Source organism: Scyliorhinus torazame, chromosome 10 (assembly GCF_047496885.1).
Source record: "Scyliorhinus torazame isolate Kashiwa2021f chromosome 10, sScyTor2.1, whole genome shotgun sequence".
NCBI lineage: Eukaryota > Metazoa > Chordata > Chondrichthyes > Carcharhiniformes > Scyliorhinidae > Scyliorhinus > Scyliorhinus torazame.
In genome coordinates this window covers 188,050,899-188,074,162 of record NC_092716.1, presented here as the reverse complement: position 1 = coordinate 188,074,162, position 23,264 = coordinate 188,050,899, and the positions used below count along the sequence as shown (strand labels likewise).

The 23,264-nt window shown below is 54.1% G+C and overlaps 1 protein-coding gene across 3 annotated transcripts in view; it reads right to left on the bottom strand.

Moving 5' to 3' along the window:
- Window positions 1–23,264, bottom strand: part of LOC140384441 (AMP deaminase 3-like) — a 224,337-nt gene that overhangs the window by 33,358 nt on the left and 167,715 nt on the right. For all 3 annotated transcript variants that reach the window (XM_072466149.1, XM_072466148.1, XM_072466147.1), the window contains exons 7-10: window positions 17,979–18,173; window positions 7,291–7,422; window positions 6,402–6,565; window positions 1,271–1,397 (exon numbers count right to left, since the gene is read on the bottom strand). In XM_072466149.1, the coding sequence (XP_072322250.1) occupies window positions 1,271–1,397; window positions 6,402–6,565; window positions 7,291–7,422; window positions 17,979–18,173 (618 nt within the window). The remainder of the gene's footprint in view (window positions 1–1,270; window positions 1,398–6,401; window positions 6,566–7,290; window positions 7,423–17,978; window positions 18,174–23,264) is intronic.

Below are 23,264 nucleotides of genomic sequence, written 5' to 3'. Positions count from 1 at the left end.
TAAAAAGACAGCCTACACACTCCTTTGCAGACTTGCCACATTATGATGTAGACAGTGCATTCTCCAGGTCAACAGGCTGGATAACATGTCTATTCAGCCTTTAATTATTTATTTACCAAATGGCAGGCGGGTGCTGAACCCCAGTGTGTTATGGGAATCAACCAAGGAGTGGGTGGGAAGTGGTGGGCTGGCCACTCGACCTATTTTACGTGCCACACAACATCCCCTCCCCTATCACAAACACACCCAGTGGGGACCCCCATGTGGTTGAGTCTTAAGTGCCCCTCTTACGTGACTTAGCAAGTCACACCACACCATTGTATAAACCAATTACCTTCATGGGACAATTAAGAATAAGCAATGATGGCCTTGGAGAACTTAGGCGAACGCTGTTCAGTACAGTCCCCGAATGGTACTTGGGGGAGGTATCCCAGGAGATCAGAGGCCCCGGCGTGGCCTCGGGCAGGGGTGACATCCTGGTACTGCTGCTGCCACCTGGGCACCTTGGCATTGCTGGCTTGGCACCCTGGCAGTGCCACCTGGGACTGTAAGGAGTTTGCACTTTCTCCCCATGTCTGCGAGGGTTTCCTCCGGGTGCTTGGATTCCTCCCACAGTCCAAAGAGGTGCACGTTAGGTGGATTGACCAGGCTAAACTGCCCCTTAGTGTCAAGGGATGTGTAGGTTAGGTGGGCTTATGTGGTCCAGGGATAGGGCAGGGGAGTGAGCCTAGATGGGGAGCTCTTTCAAAGGGTCAGTGCAGAATCGATGGGGCAAATGGCCTCCTTTTGCACTGTAGGGATTCTACGATTCTATGATTCAATGATTATAATGAGGTCTTTATCAGATTTATCCATTGAGTACTCAGACTCAAGTCTGCAGAACTGACCTTTGCCAGTTCCAAAGAAGAGTCAAATTGGACTTGAAATGTTAATTCTGTTTCTCTCTCCACAGATGCTGATAGACCTGCTGAGATTTTCCAGCATCTGCCGTATTTAACTTTACCCCAATGATAATTGTTGCTGTGTATATCTTGATATTTTTAAAAAACTCTTTTTCTGCATAAATACTCCTGAAAATTTAAAATAATTTTTATTGACATGCCCAGATCATTAATTGTTAAATGTTTTGTCGGTTTTCTCATTTCAATGTATTTAATTCAGTTTCTTGAAGTAAATGTGGGGTTAAAAACCCGCCGCTTGGCAGAGAGAATTCAATCACAGAAGGTGGAAACACTATAACAGAAGTAGAGCAGATAGGTGGTTTACGCACGTATTTTAAGAAGAGGTGAAGTTCACGGTTTTCTTTGGGGTTGATTGTTGCTTCAAAGAGTGGCAGGAAAATATTCTCCAGCATTTTTCCAAAACTAGGCAGGATTTTTTTTGTTCGAAATATATCGCTGGAAGAGAGGTAAAAAGTAAATGGTAGCTCAGTCTGGATAATGGCACCAAACAGGTGATTTCCAGCACAGTACATGTCCAAGCACATTTAAGGGCTAATTATTAACATGTCTCAATGGCAGCACCAAATCACAATCATGCATTAAAATCTCACTCCATCAACATGAACAGATAATCCAGGCTCAGAGTCCCAGTGCAGTACTGAGGGAATGCCACACTGTCAGAGGGGCAGTAGTGAGGGAGACCATTGCACAGTCCAAGGGGCAGTACTGAGGGAACACCACACTGCTAGAGGGGCAGTACTGAGGGAGTGCTGCATTGTCAAAAGGTCAGTACTGAGGGAGTATCATGTTGTCTGAGGGGCAGTACTGAGGGAACGCTATACTGTCAGAGGACAGTATGAAGGAGTGCTGCACTGCCAGAGGGTCAGTACTGAGGGAGCACTGTACTGTCTATTGGGCAGTATTTTAAAAAAAATTTAGAGTACCTAATTCATTTCTTCCAATTAAGGAGCAATTTTTAGTGTGGCCAATCCACCTACCCTGCACATCTTTGCGTTGTGGGGGTGAAACCCACGCAAATGGGGAGAATGTGCAAACTCCACACGGCCAGTGACCCAGAGCTGGGATCGAACTTGGGACCTCGGCGTCGTGAGGTAGCAGTACTGAGAGAGGGCGCGGTACTGCGCCACCGTGCTGCCCTGGAGGGGCAGTATTACTGTTAGAGAGTCAGTACTAAGGGAATGCAGCAAAGTCAGCGGGACTGTACTGAGTGAATGTTGCACTGCCAAAGGGAAAGTACTGAGAGAGTGCTGCAGTGTCAGAGGGGCAGTAGTGAGGGAGTGCTGCACTGTCGGAGGGTCAGTACTGAGGGAGGGCTGCACTGTCAGAGGGGCAGGACTGAGGGAGGGCTGCACTGTCGGAGGGGCAGGACTGAGGGAGGGCTGCACTGTCAGAGGGTCAATACTGAGGGAGTGCTGCAGTGTCAGAGGGTCAGTAGTGAGGGAGTGCTGCACTGTCGGAGGGTCAGTACTGAGGGAGGGCTGCACTGTCAGAGGGGCAGGACTGAGGGAGGGCTGCACTGTCGGAGGGGCAGGACTGAGAGAAGATTTGTCTTTGAGAGAAGATGTTAAACCAAGGGCTTGTCTGCTCTCACCTGCACCCCCCTCAATAATCTCTCAATCTCTGTTCCTGAGAGCATTAAAGATCCAAGGACAGTATTGAAAGATTGGCAAAGCTTAACCAACTGTTCTGGTCAACATTCCAAACCAATATCACAGAAAGACATTCAACTATTTGGCTGCTTGGGGATCTATTTGTACATAATATTCTTTCCACACTCATCTACAAAACAATTGAGTGATGTTTAAGACAGACATTAAAGCTGTACCCCCTGTGCAACAAATCTTTCCGAATCCATTACCTTAGCGTAGTAAAAGTGTTCATCCATGCATCAATCAAGATATCTGGACATTTACCAAGAAGCTTTATCGGAGGAGGGGGGGTGGGGGGGGGGGGGTAGGGGTGGGGGGGGGTAGGGGGGGCCTGGGGGCTTTGGAGATGAAGGGTTGGCTGCCAATGGATAACAAACAGGGGATGGCTACCCACCTCCTGCCTCCTACCCCTCCACCCACCGCCCTTGACCCTCTACTGCCACTTACAGTTACCTCAGCAGCTAACTGATATTCAGACTGAGGAGTGTACCTCAACCCTCTGGTTCTCAGTGGTACACCCCTGTATTTACATAGTTACCGATTGGTTAAAATAGTGACCCTGAAACACATTACTAAGGTTATAATGGTGGACAGAAGAAATAGGAACAGGAGTAGTCATTAGGCCCCTCGAGCCTGCTCCGCCGTTCAATGAGATCATGGCTGATCTGATTGTGGCTTTAACTCCAATTCCCTGCCTGTTCCCCATAACCCTTAACTCCCATGTCAATCAAAAACCTGTCTAACTCAGCCTTGAATATGTTCAATGACCCAACTTCCACTGCTCTCTGCGATAGTGAATCCCACAGATTAATGAACCTCAGGGAAGGAATTCCTCCTCACCTCTCAGCCTTCTAAGCTTCAGTAAGTATAGGCCTAGGCTGCTCAACCTTTCATGATAAGTCAATCCCCTCATCCCAGGAATCAACCTCGTGAATGTTCTCTGAACAGACTCCGATGCAAGTATATTCCTCCTTAAGTAAAGAGACCAAAATTGTACACAGTACTAGATGAGCTCTCACTAAAGCCCTGTAGATTTATAGTAAAACTTCCCTACTTTTATACTCCATCCTCCTTGCAATAAAGGCCAACATTTAATCTGCCTTCCTAATTACCTGTTTTACCTATGTGCCAACCTTTTTTGATTCATGTACAAGGACACCCAAATCTCTCTGTACTGCAGCATTCTGCAGTCTCGCTCGATTTAACTAACATTCTCCTTTTCTAATGTCCCCATCAAAGTGAACGACCAAACATTCCCCACAAAATACCCCATCTACCAAATTCTTACCCACTACCTGAACCTATGGATATCCGTCTGCAGACTCTGTACCCTCCTCAATTTGCTTTCTTACCTATTTTTGTATCATCAACAAGCCTGGCTACAATACACTGGGTGTCTTCATCCAGACAATAATATAGATCACTAATAGATGATGTCGAACACTGATCCCTGTAGCACCCACTTGTAATAGTTTGTCAACCTGAAAATGACCCATTTATCCTGACTGTTTTATGTGAGCTATCCAGTGCTGAAACCATGCGTTACCCATTACCCTCAAAGGCATTTTATGTGGCATCTTATTGAATGCCTTTTGGAAATCCAAATACACTACATCTACTGGTTCCCCTTTATCCGCCCTATGTGTTACTCTCAAAAAGCTCTAATAAATTTGTCAAACATGATTTTCCTTTCAAAAACCATGTTGACTCTGCCTGATTGTATTATGATTGTCTAAATGTCCTGTTACTACTTCCTTAATAATGGATTCCAGCATTTTCCCAATGACAGATGTTCGACTAATTGGCCTGGAGCTTCCTGCTTTCTGTCTCACACCTTTCTTGAATACATGTACATAATCTTGTTACATATGTGGATTTCCATTCCACCAGGACCTTTCCAGAATCAAGGACATTTGGAAGATTAAACAACAACGAAAGCTATCCGTCATCACCACTAGTCTAACATATGGAGAAGAGGGAACTCTTCAATGGGATTCGTCCGTGCAGGAATTGTTTGGTTAGTTCATGGGTTCCTTTGCAATTCACTGGTTCACTTGGCAGAAGGAGCGCAGAAATTGTGCATGCAGGTACAACATGCAATTAGGAAGGCAAATTGCATGTTGGCCTTTATTGCAAGGGGGTGAAGTATAGGAATAAAGGGCAGCACCGTGGCACAGTGGTTAGTGCTGCTGCCTCATAGCGCCAGGGACCCAGGTTCAATTAAGGTCTTGGGTTACTGTCTGTGTGGAATTTGCATGTTCTCCATGTGTCAGCGTGGGTTTCCTCCGAGTGCTCCGGTTTCTTCCCACAGTCCAAAGATGTGCAGGTTCGGTGGATGGCCAAATGGCGCAGGGCTACAGGGGCCGGCGAGGAGGAAAGGAGGCCGGGTGGCAGAGAGGCTGGCCCGCCGATTGGTGGGCCCCGATCGCATGCCAGGCCCCCCCTTTCCCCCCACAGGCCGTCCCCGGACCCTTCAACGCCGAGGTCCCGCCGGCTCAGAGGATGTTAGAACGGCGCCGGCAGGACTCGGCTTTTTAATGACGGCCGCTCGGCCTATCTGGGCTGGACTGTCGGCGCATACCCAAACCGGTGCCGCGCCGGCGCCGATTCCCCGCACTGCGGAGAATTGCGTCCTGGCGTCAGGGTGGCGTGGCGCAATTCACGCGGCACCGCGCCGATTCTCCAACCCAGCGGGGGGTCGGAGAATTCCGCCCTTGTACTTTAGGTTAGGTTATTGGAATAGGGCGGGGAGTGGGCTTGAGTGGAGTACTCTTTCAGAGGGTTGGTGCAGACTTGATGGGCCAAATGGCCTCTATCTGCACTATAGAAATTATATGATTCTATGAATAAATAAATCTTGCTACAATTATACAGGGCTTTGGTGAGACCACATCAGAGTATGCCTCGCAGGTTTGATCTCCATATTTAAGGAAGGATATATTTGCATTGGAGGCAGCACAACAGGGCCCACCAGGTTGGTCCGTGAGATAAGAGGATTGTTCTATGAGAGGCTGAGTAAACTAGGCCTAAATTCTCTGAATTTTAGAAGAATAAGAGGTGATCTCACTGAAGAACAAGATTGTGAAGGGACTTGACAGGTTAGACACTGGGCTGTTAGCCCCTGGCTGGCATATCGAGACCACAGGGACACAGTTTCAGAATAAGAGGCCGATCATTTAGGACCAAAATGAGAGAAATTTCTTCATCAAAAGGTTGTTAATATACAGAATTCTCCACCCCAGGAGGTTGTGGATGCATCATCATGGAATACACTTAAGGCTGGGGCAGATTTCCCATCTCCCGGGGGATCAAGGGACATTCGGAGTGGATATTAGGAAGCCAAAGAGTAGCCAGGATTGTATTGAATGGCAAAGCAGGCTCGACTGGTCACATGGTCTACTCCTATCTCTCGTGTTCTCTTGTTTGTTTATCACATTGCTGATCAGTGGCACTACCCCTCTGCAGGTTACCAACTTCAGTCATGTGGTGGCACGGTGGCACAGTGGTTAGCACTGCTGCCTCACCGCTCCAGGGACCAAGTTTGATTCTAGCCTTGGGTGACTGTGTGGAGTTTGCACTTTCTCCCCGTGTCTGCGTGAGTTTTTCCGGTTTTGTCCCACAGTCCAAAGAGGTGCCAGTTAGGTGGACTGGCCATGATCAATGTGCGGGGTTACGGGGGATAGGACAGGGGAGTGGGCCTGGGTATGGTGCTCTCTCAGAGGGTCGGTGCTGACTTGATGGGCCGAATCACCTTCTGCACTGTAGGGATTATATGAAACCTCGGACTTACTAAATGCGAGGAACTTGAATAACCCAGCGGACGTTTGGCGAGTAGACTTGTTGTTTAATAAACCACCTGGCCAGATTGGCCCACTCATTCGGTGACCCACCGTAGACTGATAGACGTGGTTCCGTGTACTGGTATTTGCTTTCCTCCAAGTCACGAGAGACTTCCTGTGGACCAACACACATCAATAACACTCCATGGGAAGCACTGAAAACCAAAGGCTCACATTTTCATAGCCTCCTTCCCGATCTCAGGACATCTCAAAGCATTTTACCACCAATTAAGTACTTTTGCAGTGCAATCAGTACTTTAATGTAGGAAATTCAGCAGCTGATTTATGCACAGCAAGGTCCCACAAACTGCAGTGAGAGATAATGGCCGGTAGTGAGAGATAATGGGCGGTTAATCTGTTGGCGTAGAGGTAAATATTGGACAGGACACCAGGGAGAACTCCCTTGCTCTTCTCTGAAATAGTGCCGCGGGATCTTTTACATCCACTTGACCAGGATACTGGTCCTCAAGTTAACACCTCAACTGAAGGTCTCCACCGACAGTGGAGCACTCCATCTGCATAACATTTGGGGGTGTTAGCCTGGATTACCATGACTCTCTTGAATGGTGGAGCAGCCTCGAGGATCATCTGCTTATTTGTCACATTGTTCTAATTCGTAACATGCTGTGCACAAATTTCCTACGTTTTCTACATGAGTGCCTACACTTGAAAAGTATTCCATTATCTGTGAGATACTTTGAGGCACTGAGGTTGTGAATGGTAATATACAAATGCAAGCTCTTCTTTACATTCGAGCCTGCACCCTGCTCTGTAGATTTTAAGGTCCACATTTTTTAATTACGAAGCACGATATTCAGACGTTTCATGAAATGGTCATACCTTGATGATCCGAGCAAAATACTCCCCTTGCATGTAGTTGTCTGTCTTCAGGTAAAGATCCCTGAGTTCACTGGCACCGACTGGATTGTATTTTGCGTTGAATTTATCAAATCGATGAAATGTCTGGCGGCCCTGAGAGAGAAATTTGTTTTCACAAACCAGCTTTTAGACACATTTTAAAATATCAATATTATGAGAACACAAAAATCATCTCCAAAATGAATAGCAGTAGAGGAGAAAGCCATTCAGCAGCTGATCATGCTTGTGCTAGCTCTTTGAAAGACCTATTCAATTAGTTGGACTCTTCCAGCCCTTCCCTCAAAGCCCTGCAAATTTCTACTTTTCAAGTTTTTATTCAATCCCCTTTTGAAAGTTACTACTGGATCTGCTCTGACTGTCCTTTCAGGCAGCGTTCCAGGTCACAACAACTCACCATGTACAAAAAAAATCTCTCTTCACCTCCCCTCTGGTTCTTTTGCAGATTCTCTTAAATCCGTGTCCTGTGGTTAGCAGCCCTCCTGCCAACAGTTTCATTTTACTTACTTTATCAGAACCACACATAATTTTGAACACCTCTATTAATTTCCCCCTAACCTTGTCCATTCTAAGAACAACCACAGCCTTTCCACATAATTGAAGTCCCTCGTCCCTGGTACCATTCTAGTAAATCTTCTTTTAAGAACACTGTTAGTATTCCTCCTTCCCTTTTAACTTCAGGCCATGTTTTCGATCCGACCCAGAATGACGGGTTAGTTCTGCTCTCTATTAACAACCACTACATTTTTATAGTCTGGGTCCATCGTGTATTGAGCTTTAACCTTATCTTATCTCTTCTTCTTTCAGCTTCTCCCATTTTACTTGTGGGTTGCCACAATGCTGGCTGATCATCCTTTGCCATTTCTTCTTACCTTATATGTTCCTTAAAACCTACCTCTTTGATCAAAGTTTTGGGCACTTGCCCTAATAGCTCTTAATACGACTCACAGTTAATTTTATTGTCTTATTACGCTCCCGTAATAAGATGTTTTAAACCATGTGGAGATATCAGAGACTAACCACTTTCTACTAACATTGAAAAGTTTTACTATCACCGAATCCCGCACCATTAAAATCCTAGGACATTTACCAGAAACTGAACTGAAGCAGCCACATAAATATTATACAAGAGCAAGTCAGACACTGGGAATTCTGCGGCGAGTAACTCGCGACCTGTTTCCCCAAAGCCAGTCCACCAACTATAAGGCACAAGTCTGGAATACTCCCCACTTGCCTGGATGAGTGAGGTTTCAAGGCAACGCTTTTTTGTGGGCATGAAGGGAATCAAGGAATAAGGGGGTAGGACGGGTAAGTGGAGGTAAAGTACAATGTTATCCACGATCATATTGAATAGTCAGGCAGGCTTGAGGGCTGTATGGCCTAATTCTATTCCTATTTCTTTTGCTAAAGAATTTCGACACCACCTAAGACAAAGCAACCTGCTTGATTGGGACCCCATCCACCAACTTAAATACTCACTCCCTCCACAGCTGCACACGGTATGTGCCAGATTGCTGCACTGCAGCAACTCTCCAAGGTTCCTTGCACAAAATCTTCGAAACCCATAGCCTCTACAACCTGGAAAGACCAGGGGCGAAATTCTCCGTTATCGGCGGAAAGTCCGCCGATCGGCGCAAAAAACGGCGCAAATCCCACTTGCGTCACGTCATAAAAATGGGACGATAGTCTCCGGCCCGAAATGGGCTAGCAGCGACGTAACGGGATCCGCGCTTGCGCAGTGGTTCACGCCGTGCAGCGTCATACGCGCTGCACGGCGTGACGGCTCATGAGGCCGCGCAGCTCCCCCCCACCCGACCGCAACACCCGACCGCAACACCCGACTGGATGGCTGGCCGTCGCTCAGCCCCGAGGTTCGAGTCACGCGATGTGGAGGCGCTCCTGGACGCGGTGGAGCAGAGGAGGGACGCCCTGTATCCCGGGCACGGCCGCAGAGTTGCCCCACGCCACAGCCGGCGTCTGTGGAGGGAAGTGGCAGAGGCCGTCACCGCTGTGGCCCTGACACCACGGACAGGCACCCAGTGCCACAAGAAGGTGAACGACCTCGTCAGAGCAGGCAGGGTGAGCCTCCCCATATCCCCCCCCCTCCCCCATATCCCCCCCTCCCCCATATCCCCTCTCCCCCCTATCCCATCTCCCCATATCCCCCCTCCCCCATATCCCCCTCCCCATATCCCCCCTCCCCCATATCCCCCATATCCCCCCTCCCCCATATCCCCCATATCCCCCCTCCCCCATATCCCCCTCCCCATATCCCCCATATCCCCCCTCCCCCATATCCCCCTCCCCATATCCCCCATATCCCCCCTCCCCCATATCCCCCCTCCCCCATATCCCCCCTCCCCCATATTCCCCCCTCCCCCATATCCCCCCTCCCCCATATCCCCCCTCCCCATATCCCACATATCCCCCCTCCCCCATATCCCCCATATCCCCCCTCCCCCATATCCCCCATATCCCCAAGTGAATCCAGCCCTAACCTTAACCTCTGCAATGCACGCGCAACCGATGGCGTGCATTCATATACCTGCCTAACACTGTTGCCTTTTACCCCTGCCACCACCCCCCCCCCCCCCCCACAGGAGAAGCGCGCACACAACAATAGGGAGCATGTGAGGACTGGAGGAGGGCCCGCTGATGAGAGGCCACTGACCGTACACGAGGAAAGGGCCCTGGAACTGGCTGGCGGACCTGAGGACCGGGAGGTTGCTGATGCAGAGGTCGGGGGTCCACCAGCAAGTGAGCCACCGACAGCCCGTCCCCATATCCCCCCTCCCCTATATCCCCCTCCCCCGTATCACCAGATCACTGCCTGATGTCTAACCATGCATGCTTCATTGTGTATCGCAGGACCAAACGTCCAGGCACCCATCCCCGCAGATGCACACCGCCCGCAGGATGCCCCTCGGAGACCACAGGAGACGGCGAGACCCGGACCCTCCAGCATGCGACGCCCGCAGGATGATCCTCGCACACCACGGGAGACGGAGAGACCCGGACCCTCCAGCATGCGACGCCCGCAGGATGCCCCTCGGAGACCACGGGAGACGGAGAGACCCGGACCCTCCAGCATGCGACGCCCGCAGGATGCCCCTCGGAGACCACGGGAGACGGAGAGACCCGGACCCTCCAGCATGCGACGCCCGCAGGATGCCCCTCGCACACCACGGGAGACGGAGAGACCCGGACCCTCCAGCATGCGACGCCCGCAGGATGCCCCTCGCACACCACGGGAGACTGAGAGACCTGGAGCAACAGGGAGACGACACCCCCGTCACGTGCGGGAGCGACCACCCAGCGATGAGGGGGGCAGCCACAGGCCCCCGTCACATCCGAGCCAGGACACCACTACCCAGGACACCACTACCCAGGACACCACTACCCAGGACACCACTACCCAGGACACCCCTACCCAGGACACCACTACCCGGGACACCCCTACCCGGGACACCCCTACCCGGGACAGCACTACCCAGGACACCCCTACCCAAGAAGACGAAATACCGGACAGTGACTCAGAGTGGATGGGTGGAGACGAACCCCCACCCCAAAGTGCCCTGGACTCAGAGTAGGACGAAGAGCACGACACAACGCCACTGCTGTCACCAACACCCTCCACCATCGCAGAAACACTCACCTCGGTTGGGCACTTTAGTGATGAGGCGTCTGGTACACTCACTGGTGCGCACAACACAGCCGTCCCGGTACAGCAGGTGGAGGTAGGAGCAGCAGAGGAGCCGGGCGGTCGGAGGGCAGCCCAGGCCAAGCGAACATCTGCCGCCCAGATGGATCCCGGGTTCCTGGAGTTACCACACCCACACATAGATCCGATGCAACCACCGACCCGGAGACGAGCGAAGAGGGTGACGGCCGGCTTGCGGCGGCTGCAGTCGCAGGTGGAGGAGTCCACCCGCGTCCAGGAGCTGGGAGTGGTGCCGGTCATGCGAGCCACCCAGGCCGACACCGCACGGGTGGCGTCCGCGGTGGAGGCAATGGGTGCGACGGTGTCAGACATGGGGAACGGTTTGCGAGGCCTGGGGCTTTCCGTGCAGGCGGCGTCTGTGGCCCAGGACATGGCTGCCCTCTCACAGGAGGCCATGAGCCAGTGCCAGCGCCAGATGCAGAGGCGCTCAACGCCATAGCCCAGTCTCTGCAGGCCATGGCCTAGTCTCAGCAGGCCATGGCCCAGTCTCTGCAGGCCATGGCCCAGTCTCAGCAGGCCATCGCTGAGGGCATCGGCGCCAGTGGCCATGTGCGAGCCGGCGTCGCACTGTCACAGACAGGGTTTGCCAACACCCTGGGCTCCATGGCTGCAAACCTGCAGACCCCTGTCGATACCAGCACGGGCCTCCAGGACTGGCAGCGCCAGATGTCGGGGGGGCGTCGGATGGCCAGTCCGTTCGCATCCCCCACCCATGTAGAGGCCTGAGGGCCATCGGGCACCCCGAGGGAGGAGAAGGTGGTGTGGTCCGTCCCGGCTCCCTCTGTAGGGGAGATCCCGGTACACCGCGACACCTCGGACACCCCCCTTCCGTCCCAGGTGCATCGGGTGGGCAACGGGCAGGACAGGCTGGCAGCTCGCCATCCCAGTCGCCCGGGCCGCAGCCTGGCCCATCTAGGCCAGGACGCCCCAGGAAACGGCCGCCAAAGGGATCCAGTGTCAGAGGGCAGGAATCACAGGAGTCCACCTCCAGTTCTGCTGTACCGTCTGGGGAACCACGTAGACGTAGTCAAAGGGCCCGTAAGGCCAAACAATTAGACACTGAGTAAGTTGGCACGGGTGCAGGGCACAGATGAGTTTTAGGGGCTAGGGCACGTGCATGAACTCCTTTGGTTATTAAAGTCAATGTTACACCTACCGAAGCTGCCTTTGTGCTCTGTCCAAAGTGTGCGGGCGTGTCATGTACGTTGAGCGCAAGTGTGTGTGTGACGGGTGGTCTTACCTCAGCCCCAGGTGAGTCTGCCCCCTTCCCCCTGGGCCGCCATCAACATCCCCCGGGCAGAGGACGGGACCGTGCGCTGCAGTGTCACAGCCGCATGCAGGGATGGTCCAGGTGGATGGTGGTACTGTGGCCATGGGTCAGACATAGTCCAACGATGTAGAGCCAGGAGCTCATCGCAGGGCGGGTTGTCATCATCCTCCATGGCCTGCGATAGACACGCGTCCACCCGCAACTGTGTGAGCCCGGCCCATTGTGCCGCCGGTGGATCAGCAATGGGGGGTGGGGGGGGGGGGGGGTGGTGTGCATGCGGGTGGGGTGGGTGGGGTTGGGGAGGGGGGTGAGGGTGCTGGGTGGGTGGATGGGTGGGGGGTGTGGGTGGTCGGCTGTTGCCATGGTGTGCGGTCTGTGGCCATACTACCCGATTCCCACGCCCATCTAGTCAGTGAAGCGGGCGTCTATCAGTCTGTCCCGTGCCCGCTGGGCCAGCCGGTAACGGTGGACAGCCACCCGCCTGTGTCTACCCCGTCTGCCCTGACCATTGCCCCCATCCCCCTCATCTGGGGAGGACTGTGCCTCTTCCTGCTGCTCCTCCACTCCGCCCTCCTCTGCCTGCGGCACATCGCCCCTCTGCTGGGCTATGTTGTGCAGGACGCAGCACACCACAATGATGCGGCCGACCCTATCTGACCGATACTGGAGGGCGCCCCCAGGGAGGTCCAGGCACCTGAAACGCATCTTCAGCACGCCAAAGCACCTCTCGATCACTCCCCTTGTCGCTACATGGGCATCATTGTAGCGGTTCTCCGCCTCATTGCGTGGCCTCCGTATAGGCGTCATCAGCCACGATCGCAATGGGTAGCCCCTGTCGCCCAGCAACAAGCCCCTCAGCCGGGGATGGCGTCCCTCGTACATGCCGGGGATGGATGACCGCGACAACACGAATGAGTCGTGTACACTGCCTGGGTGACGGGCGCAGACGTGCAGGATCATCATGCGGTGGTCGCAGACCACCTGTATGTTCATCGAATAGGTCCCCTTCCTATTAGTGAACACGGCCCTGTTATCTGCAGGTGGCCGCACGGCGATGTGCATCCCATCGATCGCGCCCTGGACCATGGGGAACCCGGCCACGGCAGAGAAGCCCACGGCCCGGTCCACAGGGAAGCGGATGTAGCGGTGCGCCATGGCATAAAGGGCATCTGTCACTGCCCGGATGCACCGGTGCACCGATGTCTGTGATATGCCGGACAGGTCCCCACTCGGTGCCTGGAATGACCCCGTTGCATAAAAGTTCAGGGCCACCGTAACCTTGACGGACACGGGGAGAGGGTGTCCCCCGCCAGTGCCACGCGGTGACAGGTGTGCCAGCAGGTGGCAGATGTGTGCCACGGTTTCCCGGCTCATCCGGAGTCTCCTCCTGCATTCCCGGTCCGCGAGGTCCTGGTATGACTGCCGGGGCCGGTACACACGGGGCACCCTCGGGTGCCTCCGTTGCCGTGGGGCCGCGACGTCCTCCTCCCCCTCCTCGTCCTGTCGGTCAGGTGTCCCTCCAGCCTGGGCGGCTGCCGCCTGCCCCTCTGCGGCAGCCTGCGCCGCCTCTCTGGCACGCTCCTCCTCCTCCTCCTCCTCATCCAGGGCAACATAGACATGAGCGGCTGCCACCACGGCGGCCAACATCGCTGGATGATCTGAAAACATGACGGCCTGGTGGGGGGGAGGGGAACGACGACATGTCATCATTGCCCATATCCCCTCCTCCCCCCAGCCAGGTGGCATGGACCGCATGGGTCCAACTGTTGGAGGCTGGCACCTGGCCAGGTGGACCAACTCATTTGCCCTCCCATCACCCTCCTCGGCACGGACCCCCTCCCCAACCTCCACCCCAGCACGGACCCCCCCCCCCAACCTCCACCCCGGCACGGACCCCCTCCCCAACCTCCACCCCAGCACGGACCCCCCCCAACCCCCAACCTCCACCCCAGCACGGACCCCCTCCCCAACGTCCACCCCAGCACGGACCCCCCCCAACCCCCAAGCTCCACCCCGGCACGGACCCCCTCCAACCCCCAACCTCCACCCCGGCACAGACCCCCTCCCCAACCTCCACCCCAGCACAGACTCCCCCCAACCCCCAACCTCCACCCCGGCACGGACCCCCTCCCCAACCTCCACCCCAGCACGGACCCCCCCCAACCCCCAACCTCCACCCCGGCACGGACCCCCTCCAACCCCCAACCTCCACCCCGGCACGGACCCCCTCCCCAACCTCCACCCCAGCACGGACCCCCCCCAACCCCCAACCTCCACCCCGGCACGGACCCCCTCCCCAACCTCCACCCCAGCACGGACCCCCTCCCCAACCTCCACCCCAGCACGGACCCCTAACCCCCAACCTCCACCCCAGCACGGACCCCCAACCCCCAACCTCCACCCCAGCACGGACCCCCTCCCCAACCCCCAACCTCCACCCCGGCACGGACCCCCTCCAACCCCCAACCTCCACCCCGGCACGGACCCCCCCCAACCTCCAACCTCCACCCCGGCACGGACCCCCCCCAACCCCCAACCTCCACCCCAGCACGGACCCCCTCCCCAACCTCCACCCCAGCACGGACCCCCCCCAACCCCCAACCTCCACCCCAGCACGGACCCCCTCCCCAACCTCCACCCCAGCACGGACCCCCTCCCCAACCTCCACCCCAGCACGGACCCCCCCCAACCCCCAACCTCCACCCCGGCACGGACCCCCTCCCGGCACTCCCCCGGAGCCCAGCCTACTCTAACCCCCCCCCCCGCCGCACACACACACACACAAGCCGAGACACACCTCTCCTCATGCAATCAGTCTGCGGCCACGCCATTTCCTGCCCAGAGCCAACCCCCCAGGCCGTCACTCACCTCCTCGCTGGTCGGCGTGAGCCTGGAGCACCGGGTCACGCCGATGAAAAGGAGGTTTGATTCACGTCGACGTGAACGGTCATCACGTCGACGGGACTTCGGCCCATCCGGAAGGGAGAATATCGGCAGGCCGAAAATCGGCTGCCTTGCGCAGGCCCGTGACATTCTCCGCGGCAGCGGCGCCATTAACGCCCCGCCGACTTTTCTCCCTTCGGAGACTTCGGCGGGGGCGGGGGCAGGATTCACGGCGGCCAACGGCCATTCTCCGACCCGGCGGGGGGTCGGAGAATGACGCCCCAGGGCAGCAGACGCATGGGGTGGAATTCTCCCATCCTGGGACTAAGTCTAGTGGCAGGGCGGCAACGTGGAGTATTTCCCTCTGTGGAAGCTGGCGGGAAAACATGGCAAATCTTCCGCTCTGGCCTCATTAATTATGCAACCTGGTGTTCAGCACCATTTTCCATGGCGGGGCGGACCTGAAGATGCATGGTCTGCCGTCGTAACCGGGAGCCATATTCAAAATGCGGCCAACATCACTACTGAGGAAAGAAAATGGACCTCCTGAAAATGAAGATGGACCGCCTGAGAAAGCAGACAGATTTGCAGGAACGTTACGAAGCCAGAAGATGGACCTCCTCCAGGATGCCGAATCTGGAAGATTCACCTATTGATGCCCCCCCCACCCCCTCCAGGCTGCTGCGTTTTAATGCTCCAGGGTGGCCGGTGGCATCCATCCCGAACTCGGGAGGCAGCCGCAGGCATTCTTCAGGTGAGTCCCAACATCTGCACACTACGTTGTTCCAGACGTGTTCTGCACGAGTGTGTTTTCCTATCAGCAGAATCGGATTTGGGGGGGGCGGGGTGGGGAGATGCCGGCCTCCAGTGAATTTTCCAGTCTGCCATAACGGGCACCAGCGAAAGATCCTGCAGAAAAATTTACACCGGCGTGAAACCGATTTCCGGGCCACCTCCGGGGCATACCCTCATTGAACCTGCCAGCGGGAACATGGGAGAATTCTGCCCAAGGGAACACTATTACCTCCAAATTCCCCTCCAAACCACACCCTTCCTTATTTGGAACCATGTTGGCTGTTCCATCACTGACATTGGGCGGGGCGAGATTCTCTGACCCCCCGCCGGGTCGGAGAATCCCTGGGGGGCGGCGTGAATCCCGCCCCGCCGCTCTGACGCCGAATGCCTATTCTCCAGCACCAGTTTTTGGGCGGGAGTGGGGTTTACACCACGCCGGTCGGGGGCCATTGGCAGCGCACCCCCCCCCCCCCAGCAATTTTCCGGACCCCGATGGGCCGAGTGGCCGTCAGTTCCTGGCCAGTCACGCCGGCGTGAAATGGGACATGGTCCCATACGGCGGCCCCGGGGGGGGCCCTTACGGTGGCCTGGCCCGCAATCGGGGGCCCAACGATCTGCGGGCGGGCCTGTACCGTGGGGAGCACTCCTTCCTTCCGCGCCGGCCTCTGTAGGGGCTCCGCCATGGCCCGGCACGGGAGAAGAACCCCCTCCTGCGCATGTGCAGTAACACCGGCCGGGTACTCTGCGCATGTGCAGTAACACGCCGGCCGGGTCACTGCGCATGTGCAAGTAACACGCCGGCCGGTACTGCGCATGTGCAGTAAACACGCCGGCCCGGGTCCCTGCGCAATGCGCAGTAACACCCCCGGCCGGTCCTGCGCATGTGCAGTAACACGCCGGCCGAGTCTGCGCATGTGCAGTAACACGCCGGCCGGTCTGGCGCAATGTGCAGTAACACGCCGGCCGGTCCTGGCGCATGTGCAGTAACACGCCGGCCGGTATCCTGCGCATTGCGCAAGTAACACGCCGGCCGCGGTCCTGCGCATGTGCAAGTAACACGCTGGCCCGGGTCCTGCGCATGTGCAGTAACACGCCGGCTGGTCTGGCGCATGCGCAGTAACACGCCCGGCCGGTCTGCGCATGTGCAGTAACACGCCGGCCGGTCTCATGCGCATGTGCAGGAACACGCCGGCCGGGTCCTGCGCATGTGCAGTAACACGCTGGCCGGTCCTGGCGCATGTGCAGGAACACGCCGGCCGTGTCTGCGCATGTGCAGTAAACACGCCGGCCCGGTCTGTGCATGTGCAGGAACACGCCGGCCGGTCTGTGCATGCGCAGGAACACGCCGGCCGGTCTGTGCATGTGCAGGAACACGCCGGCCGGTCTGTGCATGCGCAGGAACACGCCCGGCCCGGGTCTGTGCATGTGCAGGAACACGCCGGCCGGTGTCCTGTGCATGCGCAGGGAACACGCCCGGCCGGTCTGTGCATGTGCAGGAACACGCCGGCCGGTCTTGCGCATGTGCAGTAACACGCTGGCCCGGTCTGCGCAATGCGCCAATTCACGCCGGCCCTTTGGCGCCAGCTGGCGCAGCGCCAACCCCTCCATCGCCGGCCTAGCTCCCAGAAGTGCAGAGGATTCCGCAACTTCCGGTTGGCCCGACGCCGGAGTGGTTCGCGCTTTTCTTGGCACCGGGCCATCCCACCAATTGCGGGAGAATCCCGCCCATTGAGTCAGAATCCTGGAACTCCCTTCCTCACAGTACTGTAGGTGTACCTGCGCCATATAGACTGCATATGGATAAAGGGATTAAAGGGGTTAAAGGGAACGGCTCAGCACCACCATCTCAAGGGTAATTACAAGTGGGCAATAAACATCAGCCTGGCCAGTGACATGCACAATTTTTTGCAAAAAAACGCACTAAATAAATGCAAGTTATTAACATTATAAACACAATGGCAAAAGTGGAAAATTAGATCTTACTGCATGCACATCCAGTGAATCGACGGTGAGATCATAAGGGTCCATGTTGAGACTTGCAAACACCTCTCTCAGGGTCAATTTGCATCCTTTCTTCTCCAGTACAATTCGATCAGCCTCTGTCTTGTTGGTTTGCTGAATAAACCTCAGCAAATGTTTCTGACTCATGCAGGCAGCAGCGTGGATGTGAGTGTCCACCTGGGGTAGGAATGTCACAGTACAATCAGGGGAACAGGAACATTTCAGACACTAAATGGTGACAGACACCTGCAACTACAGACACAAACCATGGTTTAACAAAAACATGGCGAATACATAGAATCATAGAATTTACAGTGCAGAATGAGGCCATTCGGCCCATCAAGTCTGCTCCTTCTTGGAACGAGCACCCTACCCAAGCCCACACCTCCACCCTATCCCCATAACCCAGTAACCCTACCCAACACTAAGGGCAATTGTGGGCACTCAGGGCAAATTAGCATGGCCGATCCACTTAACCTGCACATCTTTGGACTGTGGGAGGAAACCGGAAAACCCGGAGGAAACCCCACGCACACAACGGGGAGAACGTGCAGACTCCGCACAGACAGTGACCCAAGCCAGGAATCGAACCTGGGACCCTGGAGCTGTGAAGCAATTGTGCTAACCACTATGCTACCGTGCTGTCAAGTCAGCATAGTGTCAACCCACAGTTGAACATGTATAATAGTTTGGATGTTGAATAAAATCGTGCTGCATTTTATCAAGTGTTGGAGGTCTGTCTCTCGCTACACTGCATCAAGTGCAGTTCACCTATAACAGTTACAGAAAGAAAGGACTTGCATTTCTATAGCACCTCTCACAACCTCAGGACATCCCAAGTGTTGTACAACTATCAAAGTGAAGTGTAGCCACTGCTGTAATAAATGAACCACGACAGCCAATTTTCACACATGAAGCTCCCACGACCCGCTGACTCTTTGCGACCCCACTGAGCCCCTAGCTGTAACCATGGCACTAACATTGAGGAAACCCACTGAGTGGTCAGGTTTCCTTGACAGCTGAACTCATTATTCACCGCTTGGTGGATTTTACAGATAATGTATGATGGCAGTATGAACCATGATGTGCGCAATTCCATTGGTCCTTCTGACCTCAGAGGACCGAGTTCCTGACATGCACTCCAGAGCACACCTCGGAATAGCAAGCATTCCTTTGGACTGAGCACTTTCTGCACAGGTTTTATAAGGAAATGGTATTTGAGGAACTTTCATGGTGTTAATCCCACTGGCATCATCACTGAATCTGAGGAGGGCAAGATGGTGTATTATCTGCCTCTCTGGAGTTCCTAAATGTAACCAAACCCCCAGTGCCCGCAGAGATGGAACCCTCAGTATTCATCTGCCAGTGTCTCTACATATTTACCGTGGCTCAGGTGGATGTCCTCCTTTACTTCCCAGTCATAAGGGTAGAGCATGGGAGTGGGACTCAGAGCAATAAATAGGGAGGTGGAAACAATATTTAGGGGAAAAGAAATTTCAATTGTACCATTATTGATCATTTGTTGGAGTATAATTGGCATTTCTCTCCTTCAGGAAAAAGGGACATGGTCCTTTTTGTTGCCTTTCTGGAAAGAAGGTGCAGTTCCCATTGCCCCCTCTTGTGTATAGAAGGGTCATGGTCTTCATTTCTCCTTCTCCAGGGAAAAGGGCAGAGTCTCCAAAGCCCCATCTCTGGAGAAGTGGCACAGCCCCCATTTCCCCTCTCTGGAGAAGTAGCATAGTCCCCATTTCACCCTCTCTGCAGAAGTTCACAGTCCCCATTTTACCCTCTCTGCAGAAGTTCACAGCCCCCATTTCCCCCTCTCTGCAGAAGTTCACAGTCCCCCAATTCCACTTCTCTGGAGAAGAGGCAGAAGTTCCAAATCCTTCTCCCCCCCCCCCCCCCCCCCCCCCCCCCCCCCCACTATTGAATGGCCACAATCCCCATTGCCCTTCTCTGGAGAAGTGGCACAAAGTCCTCATTTCCCCACTCTCTACAGAGGCAGTAGAGTCCCCCTATTTCCCCCTCTCTGCACAAATGGCACAGTCCCCATTTCCCGTTCTGTGGAGAAGTGGTACAATCCCCATTTCTCCCCTCTCTGGAGAAGTTCACAGCCCCCATTTCTCCCTCTCTGGAGAAGTGGCAGTCCCCATTGATCCTCTCTGCAGAAATGACACAATTCTCGTTTCCCCCTCCCCTACAGAGGTGGCACAGTCCACCATTTCCCCCTCTGTGGAAAAGTGGCACCGCTCCCAATTCCCCCCTCTCTGTGGCACAGTCCCCATTGCCCCCCTCCCAGGTTCAATTCCCGGCTTGGGTCACTGTCTGTGTGGAGTCTGCACATTCTCCCCGTGTCTGCGTGGGTTTCCTCTGGGTGCTCCGGTTTCCTCCCACAGTCCAAAGATGTGCAGGTTAGGTGGATTGGCCATGCTAAATTTCCCTTCGTGTCCAAAATTGCCCTTAGTGTTCGTTGAGTGGGGTTTCTGGGTTATGGGGATAGGGTGGTGTGGGCTTGGGTAGGGTGCTCTTTCCAAGAGCCGGTGCAGACTCGATGGGCCGAATGGCCTCCTTCTGCACTGTAAATTCTACTATGAAAAGTGGCACAGTCCCCATTTCCCGCTCTCTGGCGAAGTGGCACAAGTTCCCAATTCCTCTCTATGGAATGGGCAAGTCCCCATTGCCCTCTCTCTGGAGGAGTGGCACATTCCCCATTGGTCACTCTCTGGAGAATAGGCACAAGTTCCCAATTCCAGCCCTCCCCCCCCTCTATGAAATGGGCACAGTCCCCATTGCCCCTCTGAGAGGCCCAGATAGAGTGAACGTGGAGAGAATGTTTCCACTAGTAGGAGAAACTAGAATCCAAGGGCACAACCTCAGACTGAAGAGATGATCCTTTGCAACAGAGATTAGGAGGAATTTCTTCAGCCAGAGGGTGATGAATCTGTGGAACCCATTGCCGTAAAAGGCTGTGGAGTCCAAGTCACTGAGTGTCTTTAAGACAGAGATAGATAGGTTCTTGAGAAATAAGGAGATCAAGGGTTATGGGGAGAAGACAAGAGAATGGGGATGAGAAACATATCATCCATGATTGAATGACGGGGCAGACGCGATGGGCCGAATGGCCTAGTTTTGCTCCCATGTCTTATGGTCTTTGGAGTAGTGGCCATTGCCCCCTCTCTGAAGAAGTGGTACAGTCCACATTGGTCCCTCTCTGAAGAAGTGGCAAATTCTCCATTGCCCCCTTTCTGGAGAGGAGGCAAAAGTTTCCTTTTCTCCATCTGTGTAGGTGAGTTTCCACAGGTTCAATTCTTCCCTTTTTTGCTGATGATGACGACAATACCCAACAGTCAGCCACCTCACCATTCAGAGAATTTCAGCCTCAACTTTGTTTAAGATCACGCTGTCCATTAGTGGTAATAAAATAATTTACAGTGTCATCTGAAACCCCTGTTTGTTATTTTAAATGTTGTCTTCTCCAATTTATTTTCATCAGGATTAAATCGTTCATGGACACAGTTACATGTAAATAGGGTGTTAATATCAGATTCAACGCCGCGTTCTCTTCACTGCAAGTGTCGAAATGTCCGATATGTTGACTGTTTCTATCACGTCCATTCTGAAATGTGACACAAGGCGTGTTTACACACAGAGACAAGTCAGCAGATCAAACCTAAATATAAACCTGACAAATCCCAGACATGTTTACTTCATAACAGATACAGGTTAATGCCTTTGGGCTAATGTAAAGCAATTAGACACTAATTTGAGCACAGGCCAGAAATAAAACAGCCAATTTGTGAATAACAGGAGATTTCACAGGCAGCAATGGGATAAATAACCAGTTAATCTGAGTGCACCTGCTCCAGACATCTTGAAATCTTTGCGGTCACTTTGGATTAACATGACACCTTGATAGTTTCATAGAATGTTTCATAGAATTTACAGTGCAGAAGGAGGGGGCCATGGGTGGGGACCCGGCGGGTGCCAGGTCCCGGAGGGAGACTGTGTCTTGGCGCCTGTCAGGGTGTGCCACGTAGGCGTACTGCGGGTTAGCATGTAGGAGGTGGACTTTCTCAACCAAGGGGTCCGACCTATGGGTCCGCACATGCTTCCGGAGGAGGACGGGTCCAGGAACTGTCAGCCATGTTGGGAGCGAGATCCCAGAGGTGCACTTCCTGGGGAAGGCAAACACACGTTCGTGAGGGGTCTTATTTGTCGCGGTGCAGACGAGCGAACAGATGGAGTTGAGCACGTCGGGAAGGACCTCCTGCCAGCGGGAGACAGGGAGATTTTTAGACCGCAGGGCCAGCAGGACGGCCTTCCAGACCATCGCGTTCTCCCTCTCTACCTGCCCATTATCCCGGGGGTTGTAGCTGGTCGTCCTGCTCGAGGCGATGCCCTTGCTGAGCAGGAACTGACGCAGCTCATCACTCATGAAAGAGGATCCCCAATCGCTATGGACATAGGTGGCGAAACCATAGGTGGAGCCCAGGACCGCAAGAAACTTCAGAGAGTCGTGAACACCGCCCAGTCCATCACACAAACCTGCCTCCCATCCATTGACTCCATCTACACCTCCCGCTGCCTGGGGAAAGCGGGCAGTATAATCAAAGATCCCTCCCACCCGGCTTACTCACTCTTCCAACTTCTTCCATCGGGCAGGAGATACAGAAGTCTGAGAACACGCACGAACAGACTCAAAAACAGCTTCTTCCCCACTGTCACCAGACTCCTAAATGACCTCTTATGGACTGACCTCATTAACACTACACCCTGTATGCTTCATCCGATGTCAGTGCTTTTGTAGTTACATTGTATATGTTGTGTTGCCCTATTATGTATTTTCTTTTATTCCCTTTTCTTCCCATGTATTTAATGATCTGTTGAGGTGCTCGCAGAAAAATACTTTTCACTGTACCTCGGTACTCGTGACAATAAACAAATCCAATCCAATCCAACCCAAACCGAACAGAGTGAAGTTGCTGTGCAGGGCTTTGATTACTTTGATATTGGTGTCATGATATTCAGATAAACATATCATGGTGCAATCACACACACACACTGATGGACAGATCAACGGACCAATCAACACACACGCAACATCACAGCCAATCACCAGTGAGGGCACACACATTATAAAACGGGGAACACCACAGTTCCCGCTCATTCCAGCAGGAGATAGCTCAGAGCACAGAGCTCACAGCGTGCCACTCAGACAGACACCATGTGCTGAGTGCCTCTCTAAGATAGTGTTAGGGCTGGGTTCAC